This window comes from Stenella coeruleoalba (genome assembly GCF_951394435.1).
Source record: "Stenella coeruleoalba genome assembly, chromosome: 3".
Taxonomy (NCBI): domain Eukaryota; kingdom Metazoa; phylum Chordata; class Mammalia; order Artiodactyla; family Delphinidae; genus Stenella; species Stenella coeruleoalba.
This window is the reverse complement of record NC_137148.1, coordinates 153,530,740-153,544,667: the sequence shown is the minus strand read 5'-3', so window position 1 is coordinate 153,544,667 and position 13,928 is coordinate 153,530,740. Positions and strand designations below refer to the sequence as shown.

At 41.9% G+C, this 13,928-nt stretch overlaps 1 protein-coding gene across 3 annotated transcripts in view; it reads right to left on the bottom strand.

Moving 5' to 3' along the window:
* Positions 1-9: 9 nt before the first annotated feature.
* The window catches only part of SIMC1 (SUMO interacting motifs containing 1), a 97,794-nt gene continuing 83,875 nt past the window's right edge, over positions 10-13,928 (bottom strand). For all 3 annotated transcript variants that reach the window (XM_079916863.1, XM_079916861.1, XM_079916862.1), the window contains 3 exons: positions 7,708-7,864; positions 7,445-7,529; positions 10-847 (listed from right to left, as the gene is read on the bottom strand). In XM_079916863.1, coding sequence (XP_079772989.1) covers positions 585-847; positions 7,445-7,529; positions 7,708-7,864 — 505 coding nt within the window. In that variant the 3' untranslated portion in view covers positions 10-584. The remainder of the gene's footprint in view (positions 848-7,444; positions 7,530-7,707; positions 7,865-13,928) is intronic.

The following is a 13,928-nucleotide window of genomic DNA, read 5'->3' as shown; positions in this document are numbered from 1 at the left end:
TAAACTTGGTATTTTGAAAAACCATTGCTTTTTTATTGTATGCTTTTAACATCAGATTTTTTGTAACACACTCAATCCTTTTGTTTTTACCCCTTTCATTGCATTAGATCTTGACAGACTGGCCACAAAGTCAAGTTCATAGGCAATATCACAGGTCCAATATAGGATGTTTGTTTTCCATTAGGGAGAAACAAATATGTCTTTCTCTTTCGAAACAGGTTGTCAGTACCTTGAATGACATAACATTGATGTCTAGAATTTGTTCAGCACACGGATTCTTTTTTCACATCTTGAAATGTTAAACATACAGTGCATATAGTATTACCTGTTTCAAAAAAAGTATAGATAAATAATTTATTAAAAAAAATATACACCTTATATATTTAAGCCATATCTGAGAACAGGCTAGGATAGGATTATAAAAAAAAAGATATTTACTAAACAGAAAGTTATTATAGCCTACAGATAAATAAGATAGGTTTGGTCCTATAAGATTTTAAACTACTTTTTATACTTTTAGAACTTCCAAGTAATTTGAGATGGAGTTCAGGAGGTATTCTTGGCGTTCAGTGCTTAGAAGGACCTCAGGGTCTGCTCCAGGCCTGTGGAGAGGCGTCTGCGTCAGGGTTCAGGTCTGCGGCATAGAAAAGCAGGAGCTTCAACAGGTGCACCTTGTCTTGGAGCTGCGGAACGAGCGGCTCCCCCAGCATCTGGACCAGGCGGCTGCGGAAGGCCTCGATCTGTTTCTCCACGTCCACCACTGTGATGTCATCTCCTTGCTGGGGCTTGGGCTTAATCCTTTTGATTATTAAGTCTTTTCGATCGATCACTGAACTCCGTAAGTGCTCTGCAAGAGGGAGAAGTTTAGCGGAACTGTTCTGAACTGCTTTTTATTCCTTTATGACTTGGGAAGATGAAGTCCAATTTTGGTAGGTAGGGTCTAGGCAAAGACTTGATGAGTTACTAGGATACAAGTCAAAAGGCATGTGAGTACCTGTGGTACCTCCATTTCCAGTCCTTTATTCTTGGTCCTCTTTGGACCTCAAGTTTTACATATTAAAAAATGTATTTCAAAGTCATTTTAATTTTTTTCAGAGTAGTACATGCTTTGTTTAAGAAAATCAAATTCTACTCAAAGGCTTTTGTCCCCTGTGACCATTCTGCTCCAGTAGCAGAGTGAAATAGAGCACATTTCCCTGCTTAAAACCCTCCAGATACTTGCCTTTGCTTTCAGAGGCCAAACTCCACATTGTTCTGTGGCCCAGCCTGCCTGCCAGTCTCCTCTAGTCCTGCTCTCCTTCTTACTACCCGGATCTTACCTCCAGTTCTTGAAACAAGCTCTTCCTGCATCATGGCATTTGCACTTGTTCTATCTGGACTGCTTTTCCCCTAGACCTTTGCATGCTTACCTCCTTCTCATCCTTTGGGACTCAGCTAAGAGGCCCTCCCTGACTAGAGTGAGCTGCTTCCCTCATTTCCCCAGTGTTCCTCTTCATCACAGCACCTGATTTATTTATTGGGTTGCACTCACCAAAACTATAATTGTTTTTGTTGGCTTGTTCACTGTCAGGCACTGTCACTGCAGCTAGAATGTCAGTCCATGAGGGCTGGGCTCAAGTCTCTGCCTCTGACGTCATGCACTGGGAAAGGGGTGTACATCCTCATCTCTTCCATGTTCTTGCTGGTCACCAGAGAATAACTAGGCAACCCCAATTGTGGGGCATTCTACAAAATAAGTGCCCTGGACTCTTCAAAAATGTACATATTGCGAGAGACAAGTAAAGGCTGGGAGCTGTGTTAGATGACAGGAGACTGAAGAGCATAACAACCAAGTACAATGTGTGCTGTTTGACTGAATCCTGGCCAAAAGCAAAACTGAACACCTATAAAGGATATTATCGGCACATATTAGATAATATTAAATCAAGGATAAAATAAGTGGGATGATGAATAGTTGTTATGTAGGGGAATATTCGTATTCTTAAGCTGAAGTATTTAAGCATGAAGGATTATGACAGTGCAACTTACTCTTAACTGGTTCAGCAAGAAAAAGAAAAAAGCATATAGATGGATTAACAGATAAACCAAATGTGGCAAAATGTTAACAGCTTATGAATCAAGGTAAACTTTATATGGGTGTGCATCGTACTATGCTTTAAACTTTTCTGTAAGTCCAAAAATAAAATACTGGGGGAAAGTACAAAGGTCTAAAGGTATCTCATCCCAAATCCATAACTCAGTCCCAACAAGGTTCTGGAAGTGTGTGGAATTGAGGGAAAGGAGCTCAAGGTTACATATAAGGCAAATGAAGTGAGAAGAGCCCTGCAGCCCTTCTGACTCCCAGGTGTGCCAGAGGCCACAACAGTATCATTTTCTCTATCTCATTTATAAAATGGGGGTAGTGGCGCCTTCATTAACAGGGTTATTAGAAGGACTGAACTACAGTGTCCAGAAATTTGGGAAACAGAATAAGCTGAAAAGAAAGTACAATAAATACACTGTAGAGTATCCCAAAAGTCTGGAAACATAGGAGGTGAAGCTGCCTTGAGATGTCATTACAGGGCCCTTTCAACATTCAATCAACAAACATTTACAGTGAGCACCTACTCTGTCTGTGGAACTGGTCTAGAATTCGGGGATGCAGTGGGATCAGAGCCTTGGGCCCAGCCTTCATGGACTGACATTCTAGCTGCAGTGACAGTGCCTGACAGTGAACAAGCCAACAAAAACAATTATAGTTTTGGTGAGTGCAACCCAATAAATAAATCAGGTGCTGTGATGAAGAGGAACACTGGGGAAACGAGGGAAGCAGCTCACTCTAGTCAGGGAGGGCCTCTTAGCTGAGTCCCAAAGGATGAGAAGGAGGTAAGCATGCAAAGGTCTAGGGGAAAAGCAGTCCAGATAGAGAGAACAAGTGCAAATGCCATGATGCAGGAAGAGCTTGTTTCAAGAACTGGAGGTAAGATCCGGGTAGTAAGAAGGAGAGCAGGACTAGAAGAGACTGGCAGGCAGGCTGGGCCACAGAACAATGTGGAGTTTGGCCTCTGAAAGCAAAGGCAAGTATCTGGAGGGTTTTAAGCAGGGAAATGTGCTCTATTTCACTCTGCTACTGGAGGAGAATGGTCACAGGGGACAAAAGCCTTTGAGTAGAATTTGATTTTCTTAAACAAAGCATGTACTACTCTGAAAAAAATTAAAATGACTTTGAAAAGATAGAATTGGCTGAATAGAGTGGGATATAGGGAACATGTGGGTTAGGAGCAAGAAGAAATTGGAATTTATTAATACAGGAAATTCAAAGAAGCAAAGGTTGGCAGTGCCCACCTAACCACCATCCAAGGGGAGGAAGTCTTGGCCAGTGGACTTGAACCATTCTGGTCCAGTTGGCAAGGCCTTGGATTTTATGCTTCAGTAGAGGAGAGTTCTTACATCGGAGGTTCTTGTGATTATTGTGTGAGGTGATTTATGTAAAGGGTTTATCTGGCACAAGGCCTGGCTCAAGATATTCTGGCTGGTAGTATTATTAGTTCCTGAATCAACACTAGGATCAGCTACTATTATTTTATCATAATCATCGTCACTACAGGAATCTCCAATCTAACAGTCACACTGAGCTCTTTATCTTCTCTGCAGATCTTCCATTTATCTCCACGTCAGTACTGGGCGACATCCTTCAGCCTTGGTCACCCATGCCCTGTCACACTGATCTTCAAAGTGCTTCTGATCCGTCACTGCCTCCCCCACTGCACCACCCACACCCTTGTCACCATTATCCCTCCCCTGACCTTTCTGGTCCTCGGCCAAACTATTTATCACACATCAGGCAGAGTGACCTTACTTAAAACCACTTTGATGGGTTCCCTTCACTCTGGAATCAAGGTGAAATTCCTTAACACGAACTCCCTAACAGGAGGGCCCTTCACACCTGCTCCTGTCTGGTACCGTGGTCTCGTTTCGTGCTATTACCCCCTTGCTCACTGTATCCTAGTCCCACCAGTTTGCTCTATGTTGCTTGGACTCATTAAGCAACTTCTTGTCTCAAGGCCCTTGGACATGCTGTTTCTTCTTTCTGGGAAACTTTTCCCTCCCTATTCGCTTGGCTAACACTGGTACTTCATATCTCAGCCCAAGTATCACTTCTTCAGGGAGGCCTTCCTGGGTTCCTCCATAAACAGTGTAAGTCCTGTTTTGTGCACTTGTACTTTCCTTCACAGCATTTATTTTCATCGCAATTATATGTTACTTGTGTGGTGGTTTGTTTAGGGTCAATCTCTTTACTAGACAGTTAAGCTCTAGGAGGGCAGGGGCCATGTTGGTCTCATTCATTGAAGTTTTCCCAGTGAGCCAGGCACAGAGGAGGCATTCAGTAAATACTGTTGCCTGGATGAATGTATGAACTTAACTGATCTTGCCTGAGTCTGCTTTTCTCCCCTCTGTGGACAGGGCTCCTTGCAGGAAGGCTGTATGTGAGACTCTCCTTGGAGTGAACAGGTGTCTGACTTCCGCATCGCCCTAAGTGGTCCAGCAGAGCGGAATTCAGGAAAAGCATGCATTTCATTCGTTTAAATACTATATGTTTAAATTCCTAGAATTCATAGTTTCAAAATATGAGGTTCTAATTATTCATAAGCATCAGGAAAACTCATGGCATTATGGCAATTCATAATTTTGCCGAGGCTGACTTGAGTTGCATAGTTGTGAAACTGGGGTGTGGGGGATTGATTCTCTCAGCCAGAGAATGTGAGCTCAGCCAACAGCCCAGCATCCACCTCTCAGTGGGGCTACTCTGCCCTCTACAGAAACATTTACAAGATGTGGGGCTTCAAGATATACTTCTCCCCAGGATCAAGGGTAGATACAAAAGTATTTTAACCATGTATAGAGAGTTTAGAAAGTGGGGGGTCGGAAATTCCTTAGAATCTCACCTTCTAATCTCACCCAGTGATTTCATAGAAAATTAGTTCCTTCCAGTGTGCTTTCACCATATACAGACTTTGGCAACAGACCTGGCTCTGCATTTACTTTCCTCTCAGCCTTTGTTTTCCCATCTGTGAAAGGCGGGTGGTACTCACCTTCACAGGGGTACTGGGTTAGATAAGCCAGTGCATGTGCATTTACCTATGCTGCCTTCCTCTCTTCCTCCATGCTAAGAGGTTCCCATAAACACAGGGCGAGCTTAGGCTTCCCAACCTCTTCCCTTCTTCCCCTGCCCTTGGAGCTGGACAACTCCGGCCGACCTCAAAACGCACTCAACAATGTCCTCAGCCCACTTGAAGAGGACAGAGATGACTAAGGAGCCCTCACAGTAAAATGCCTACTGACAAGGACACTGACCATTTCAGGGAACCATTCAGCTGTGTTCTTTGTAGTTCTTTGTAGGACTCTGTTTTCAAACTACTGGTTCTAAATATTTTTTTCTCCTTCTTAACTCCTGGTCTCCAAAGAAGCTGGAAACGACGTTAAGGATAAAATAGCATTGGAACACACCCCGTTTATTCTTGGTCAATATACACTGGTCTGAGGCCTTCCTCTCCTTTATTCAAGGCAGAAGAATATTCTGTAATAAAAGTAGATCCCATGTCCATCTTAAATTACTATTGCCCATGACCCAGGTGTATTCCCTGGGACGCAAAACAGAAATGAACAAGAAGTGTTAAAGGTGAACTTTAAGCAAAACCGAGCTGCTTTAATATTAAACTTTCAGCTAGATCTCCAAAAGAAACAATTACATAAACCTCCATGAGGCATGGAATTTGCCTTTGGGGCTTTGTTCTGAGAAGGACACATACCTTTCTTTGAGCGTGTTAAAAAATGCACAAACCACACAACTACATGTCGTGGCCTTGACAATGCTCTCTCTTATGTTTTAGTTACAGGCGCCTGAAACAGAGAAGACCCTCCTGGCCAGATGACAGGCAGCTAACACTTGACTGAGCGCTTTCTACTTTTATCTCACGCCCATTAGCAATCAGTCTTGGCAAGTTATGTATTACCATCCCCGTTCTATAGAAGGAAGAAACTGAGGTCTAGAGACACAAAGTTAGCTGCCCAATGCAGAGTAGGTGATGGAGTTGGGATTTAAACCCAGACCTTCTGTCTTAAATCCAGTGCTTTTTAAAATGTTTCTGTAACAGCTTCCTCAATTCCAGGCCCAAGAGGGTGTAAGGACCATCTTATCTTCCCAAGTGCCATTACTGAGCTAAAATCAACCTCAATATGATCATGGCAGGTAAATTGTGTATATATGTATGTATATGTGTGTGTGTGTGTGTGTGTGTGTGTGTATATGCATTTTCCCCCCTTACTGATGGAGAATAAGTTGGACATTGTACCCCTCAATACTTGAGAATGGATTTCCTAAGACCAAGGGTATTTACTTTCATAAGCCAGGATAATTATAAAAAAAAAATGAAACTTAATATTAACACAATACTATTATATAATCTACTTAAAATTTACCAATTGTCCCAATAATGCACATTATAACTTCTTTTTTCCTGGTTCAGGATCCCATCCAGGATCATGTTTTATGTTTAATATTCATGTGCTTTAGTTTGTTTTTAATCTGGAACAGTTCTTCAGTCTTTCTTTGTTTTTAAGACATTGTGACTTTTGAAAGTACAGGCCAGCTACTTTGTAAAAGCCCTTCAATCTGGGTTTGTCTGATGCTTCCTTCTGATTAGATTCAGGTCATGAATTTTTGGCAAGAACACTACATAAGTGATGAGGTGTCCTTCTCAGGGTATCACATCAAGAGGCATGTCAGTTTTCTCCCCTGAAAACTTACTATCTTTCCTTATGTAATTAATAATTACATTAGTTTCCCCAGGGACCACATTAATCCTTGGCTAATCAAATCATTCTTATTTGAAGCAGCTATTCCATCATTATCCTTGTCAATATTTGCCCCCTGAGTGTTAATTAGTCTAACTTTTCCAGATCCTCACGGATCACTGGCTTTGCCTGTGACTAGAGCAGAGCCACTTTCACAGACTTAAGAGTGTCTTACAACTTTTGCAAGATGTACATTTTTACTTTGCCACTGATTTGCTCTGTATTTGCATCATATTGACGGATATTTATAATGTCCGAGTCAGTGAGCAATCCACCCAACAAAGACGCTGCAGTGATAGGCCACGGAAAGATGCCAGGGCCAAATCAGGTCATTACTAAATCCTTCTCATGTTAGGATGACTTTTGTTTACCTGCACAGCCTAATAACTGTGAGGACCACTGTAGTATCTGCCATAACAAAAATACTATGTGAATTCTTCTGTTTCACAGCAGTGATTCTGGCTATGTCCTTCCTTGTTCCTCACAGTTACACCAAGGAACAATGGTTTACTGAAGCTAACAAATTAGAGTCCCTTATGTAACTTTAATTCATAATAATGTCCACTGTGAGACTCCCACACCATCTGGTTTGTGACCAAATGCTCCATACCTCTTAAAACATGTTGGTAACTGGATAACAGAAACTGTAGATGCTCAACCAGTTCATCCCATGTCTGCCACTGGGTTTTATCCGACTGCAGAGATAGTAAAAGCAATTGGTGATAAATGCCTTCCTCAGTTAGAGGTTTTGTACAGTTTTCAAGTCACTTTTACATAATGTAAAAAAGTGTAAAACACTTTTACATAATTTACTTAATCAAGGATTAAGGAAAAGGTGTTCTAGGCCTGGAACTGAAATAGGGAAAAATGTACCTGACATTTGAGCAGTGATGTGGAATTGTTCAGAAAATAGAGGGCCTGGGCCAGAGACAAGGGCAGGCGGGTGGGTGTCTCACAGCTGTGGAGGAATATGATTTCCAGCACTTTGCAGCGCAGAAGGTGGCTCTCCATGGTAGTAAAGAACATCTCTCTGTGTGGAGAAGAGATAGAGAGAGTTCACCATCACAATTATTGTTTCACGGAACATACACCACAATTCTCCCTGAATGCTCTAACCTTTGCCCTAATCCAGAGAAGGCTAAGAAGAAATACAGTGAAGGCCTACAAAATCACAAAGCTTGTGGACAGGGCAGAAATGGATTTGTTCATAAATTCGCAACTGTCAGAAGGAGGGAAAGTCTTTGATATTTGAAAAAGACTAGTTTAGGACACGTTAAGAAGAATTATATCATACTGTAACCAAGAGAATTAATCATGAGATTACATATTTCTGAATGGCCATAATGTGCCAGGTACTGTTTGGCAGAAACAAGGAATAATAAGAGAAATAAAAGAGGATATTGTTCTCAAAAAGCTGATAGTTGAAGAGGGGCAAGAAGTATGCAACAGGAAACCTACATAAAGCGCAGGGCAAGTGTACACGTATGCAATGTGCCTGTGGCGCTCTAGAGACACAGAGAAGAGAGCACATTTGGTCAAGGGGCTGGAAGCAGCCTTTGTATGGAGGAGGTGACACTGCTGACAGTGGTCTAGGAGTAAAGAAGGCCCGAGGCAGGAGGCATTTCAGTGCAGGGATAAACATGGGTAAAAACAAAGAAGTAAAAGTCATAGCTGGGGCACTGCAGCCTTGTTAAATTTCAAGTCTAGGACTTAAGAGTCCCAGAGGGACTCTGGCCCTTGACTTTGTCACTCTGTGCAGGGCAGGGCTTGGCCAGCGAGGGTGGGTTGGAGCACATTCAGAGGCTTCTGAGCAGGACAGCTGTAAAACGGGGGCTGTGCTTCAGAAAGGTGAATCAAACTCATTGTTCTAAAAGCAATGTCAGCTACCAAAAAAAAAAAGTTATGAATCTCAGATGCACAGGGTGAATCTCTGGACTGCCTTAAGGTTTTTGCCTGAAGGTTTGTTTGGTGGTTCTTGCCAGGTCTGCTTGTCATAGCAGTTCTGAGGAATAGACGGCTCATGAGCAGATAAGGAGATGGCAGCAACAGAGCTAGCTCTAGATCTCAGAGTTCTTTCTTCTACAACTGCCCCTTTGCAGTTTTGCAACATCTGGAAAAATAGGGTGCTCTTTGTGCCACTGTCACTTATAAAAATGATAAATAACAAAGTATCTATTCATTTTTATTTTCTTTTTTCCCCTTTCCCGTTGCTGTTCCACCAGGCACAGGTATTATTTGTGTAAAAGCAAGGGTAAAAAAGCAGAATAAATACTTTAAAACCTTTGCTTCTTACCATTCAAAAGTTTTAAAAAGTCTGTAATATTTGTGAAAATCCATTTTATCTCTCTTTTTTAAAAAAAAATATTTATTTATTTATGGCTGTGTTGGGTCTTCGTTGCTGTGCGTGAGCTTTCTCTAGTTGCGGCGAGCGTAGGCTACTCTTCTTTGCAGCGCGCGGGCTTTTCATCGCGGTGGCTTCTCTTGCTGCAGAGCACGGGCTCTGGGCACACGGGCTTCAGTAGTTGTAGCACGTGGGCTTCAGTAGTTGTGGCACGCAGGCTCAGTAGTTGTGGCTCATGGGCTCTAGAGCGCAGCCTCAGTAGTTGTGGCACATGGGCTTAGTTGCTCTGCGGCATGTGGGATCTTCCCGGACCGGGGCTCGAACCCGTGTCCCCTGCATTGGCAGGTGGATTCTTAACCACTGCGCCACCAGGGAAGCCCCATTTTATCTCTTTAATGTGTGTTTTTTTTTTAAGTATGATTCTATACCTCCTCTGACAAATTTTCTTTTTTAATACAAAGGACTCCAAATTATTACATTTATAAGATATTCCCCCAATTCTTTTAAAGTTTAATTTCTACTCTGTATTTGGCCTATTACTTTCACAAGACAGTTTTCCTATTTAGTAACTTTTTATTTCAAACTGTATTTTCTCTTCCAATTTTTATTCCAGGGCCTGCATTTGTCCTGATTTTATAACCCAAGATGGCAAACCCAGAAATATCCAAGGGACAAGAAAGTAATTTTAATGTATTGGACATAGTAGGAAATGGAGGTACAATTATGTATAGCAATTCAAATTCAAAATTTAAAAACAAGATACAGAGGAAGGCTAACATCCAGATCCAGCCTTAACAAGTATAGCTGGTATTGGATTTACTCTCCTGTTATCAATAATTATAAACCTGTACAAAATATATGAAATAACTATTTTCAGGCATTGGACAAGCTACTACAAATGACTATTATTCTTGAGAGAAGGGAAACAAAGGTGGTGAACCCCATGTTTACCCCAGATTTCTTGCTGGGGGCACTTTCTAACTAAGGCAGAGGAAAGTGTTGGTCCCAAACAGAAAGCAGTGGGCTTGTTGGGCAGAGCAAACAGAGACTGGAGTTCAGTAGAGCTGAGGTGGCTGGAATTTGTGTCAAAGAAGAGGGAGCTCAAGAAATATGTGTAAGGGGCCCCCTTGGCACACGGACAGGGAGAAGATCCAAAAGCCTGGGAGAGAACAGCTAGTGAGGAGCTATGAGCTGACTGGGAATTTGGGAGAGTACCCAGTGCTGAAAGACATGGGGTTTCAATGAGCTAGAGGAGAGATCTCATTGAACATGTTGGGCATTCAGGTGCAACCCCAGAAAGACTAAGCTACAAGACTAGTATCTTAAGAAGGGTTGATTTAGAACACCCTTACAAATCCTAGAAACAAGGCTTAAAAGGAGAAAGCTAATCTGCCAGTAAATCACTGTCTGCAAGAATGAAACTCAATACTCTTTAAAGGAAGTCAGCAAATTTCAGACTCTCAACAATGTGGCATTCATAATGTTCAGCACACAATAAAAAATTATTAGACAGGGGAAAAAGCAGGAAAATGTGATTCATAACCAGGAGCAAAATGTCCATAGAAACAGGCTAAGAGTTGATACAGATGTTGGAATTAGTAGACAAGGACTTTAGAACAGCTATTATAAATATGTTCAAAATTAACCAACCAACCAACCAACCAGCCGACCAACTAACCAAGATATATATAATCAGTGATTAGATGGGGACACTTAGCAAAGAGAAATGGACACTATAACAATGAACCAAATGGAGACTCTAGAGCTGAAAAACACAATACCTGAAAAAAAAAAAAATCACTGGATAGGCTTAACAACAATTGGGCACCACAAAAGAAAAGATCAGGAGCATGAAGTCTATCCAAAGTGAAAAAGAGAAAAAAAAAAGACAAGTCAAAACAAAATAAAACAAAACAACAACAGTAGAAAACACCAGATCCTCAGTGTTCTGTGGAACAGTGTCATACAGCTTAATGTATATGTACTTGAATTCCCAGAAGATGAAAGTTTGGGGCAAAAAATAATGGCCAAGATATTTCAAAAATTGATCAAAAGTATCAACTCACAGATTCCAGAATCTCAATAAACCCCAAGCAGGATAAACATAAAGGAAACCACACCTAGTTATAATAATCAAATTGCTGAAAACAAAAAAAAGCAGCCAGAGAACAAAGACACATGGCATATAAGGGAACAAAAGTAAGAAATTCTAATGACTTCTCATCAGCAAGCCAGAAGAAAATGGAACATCTTTAAAATAAATTAAAAATATCTATCAATCTAGAACTCATATCAAGTAAAAACACCATTCATATATGAAGGTAAAATAAAAACATTTCCAGATAAACAAAAGCTGAGAGAATTCATTATGGTAGACCTGCACTACAAAAAATGTTAAAAGAAGTTAAGTTCTTTAGGTGGAAGAGAAATGATACCAAATGGAACTTGGATCTTCAACAAAGAAAGAAGAGCACCCAAAATGGTAGCTATGTGGATCTGATGTGTGTTTTATTTCAGCACCACTAAGCAATTAACTCAATTCTGACACTATTTACCATAGTGTCAGATCCCACAGGTTAAGGGCTCAATCCTACAAGACTGCCCTCCCACTCTCTCTTCAGGTGCCAATTGGAAAGTCCAGGTTGTTGACCTGTGTGCTTCTGAACCACTTAGCTATAGATCGAAGGTTCCCAGAAACCCATCTTAGGTTTGATTAATTTGTTACAGTGGCTCACAGAACTCAGAGAAACACTTTACTTACTAGATTACCAGTTTATTATAAAAGGATATAACTCAAGAACAGCCAAATGGGAGAGATGCATAAGGTATGGGGAAAGGGTGAGGCCCTTCCATGCTCTCTGGGTACATCACTCTACAGGCATCTCCACCTGTTTACCAACCTGGAAGCTCTCTGAACCCAGGCCTTTTGGGTTTTCAAGGAAGCTGCATTAGATAGGCATGACTGATTAAATCATTGGCCATTGGTAATTGAACTCAACCTTCAGCCCCTGCCCATTCCCAAGACGTGGGGGTGGGGTGGGGGGAGGGCTGGTAGTGGAGGGTTGGAGTCCCAACTCTCTAATTACATGGTTCCCCTGGCAACCAGCTCCTATCCTTAGGTCACCAAATACTTTCTGAAAGACCCCTCACTAACATAACAAAGATAACTTGATCACTCTTATCACTTATAAAACTCCAAAAGAGCTCTGTGCCAGGAACAGGATGAAGATCAAATATATATATTTCTAATTATAGGTCATAATATCACAGTTAGGTAGTATAAAGACTTTCCCTCCCATATCTCTGAAATTTTTTTAAAAACAACTAAATGTTTAAAGCAAAAATATGATCCCATCCTGGAGTAAAATGTATGACAACAATAGCACAGAGGATGGGAGTGGGGTAAATGGAAATACACAGTTATAAGGTTCTTACATTACATGTTATGATATAATATTAATTCAAGGCAGACTCTAGTAAGTTAAGAATGCATATTGTAATTCCAAGAGCAACCATTAAAAAAAGTAAAACATTTGCTGAAAAAGCATGTGATAAAATTCAATACCTGCTCATGATAAAAACTGAGAAAACTAGGAATAGAAGGGAACTTCTTCAACTTATTAATGAATATCTACAAAAAAACTTATAGCTGGCATCATAATTAATGGTGAACTCATATATATATATTTTTTTGCGGTACGCGGGCCTCTCACTGTTGTGGCCTCTCCCGTGGCGGAGCACAGGCTCCGGACGCGCAGGCTCAGTGGCCATGGCTCACGGGCCTAGCCGCTCCGCAGCATGTGGGATCTTCCCGGACCGGGGCACGAACCTGTGTCCCCTGCATTGGCAGGTGGACTCTCAACCACTGCGCCACCAGGGAAGCCCTGAACTCATATTTTAATTAATCAATAATTAATGAACTGAATGCTTTCCCCTAGATCATGAACAAAGGTGTCTGCTTTCATCACTGCTATTCAACATAGTACTGGAAGTTCTAGCCAGTGCAGTAAGGCAATAAAAGGCATACTGATTGGAAAAAAAGAAATAAAACTTTCCCTATTTGCAGATGAAATGATGGTCTACACAGACAATCCTAAGGAATCTTTGGCACAAAAGCTTTTTCCTTAAAAGAAAAAGCTGATAAGCTGGACTTCATTAAAATTTAAAGCTTGCTTTTTGAAAGACCTTGTTAAAGAGGATGAAAAGACAAACTACAGAATGGGAGAAAATATTTGCAAACTACAGATCTGAAAAAGGATTGTATCTAGAATATATAAAGACTCTTAAAAGTCAACAGTAGGAGAGCAGAGTCAAGATGGAGATGTGGGAAGACGTGGAGTTAGCTTTTCCCTGCAACTAGGGCGCCTGCCGGCCGCTGGTGGGGGACTCTGATGCCCAAGGAGATGGGAGGTACCCCAAAGTGAACCGGTAGGATGTAGGGGGACTGATGGGGGAGGAGAAGTGGAAGCCAGACAGGATCGGCATCCCTGAGGCCAGGGAGATCAGGAGAGGCAGGCGGGAGGAACTCTCCAGGAAGAGCAGGAGAGGAGGGAGGGCGATTGCCTGGCCCGCCTGGGCCAGGGAGCCTGCTGAGCTCCCAGGCCTGTACCCCCCCTTCAAAGCCCCATCCAGGCTGCATGGGTCCTGGGGGCATAGGAGGGAGGCAGGGAGATCAGGAGAGGCAGTTGGGAGGAGCCATCTGGGAGGAGTGGGGGATGAGCGGAGGGCGATTGCCCCTCTCACTCGGTATGGG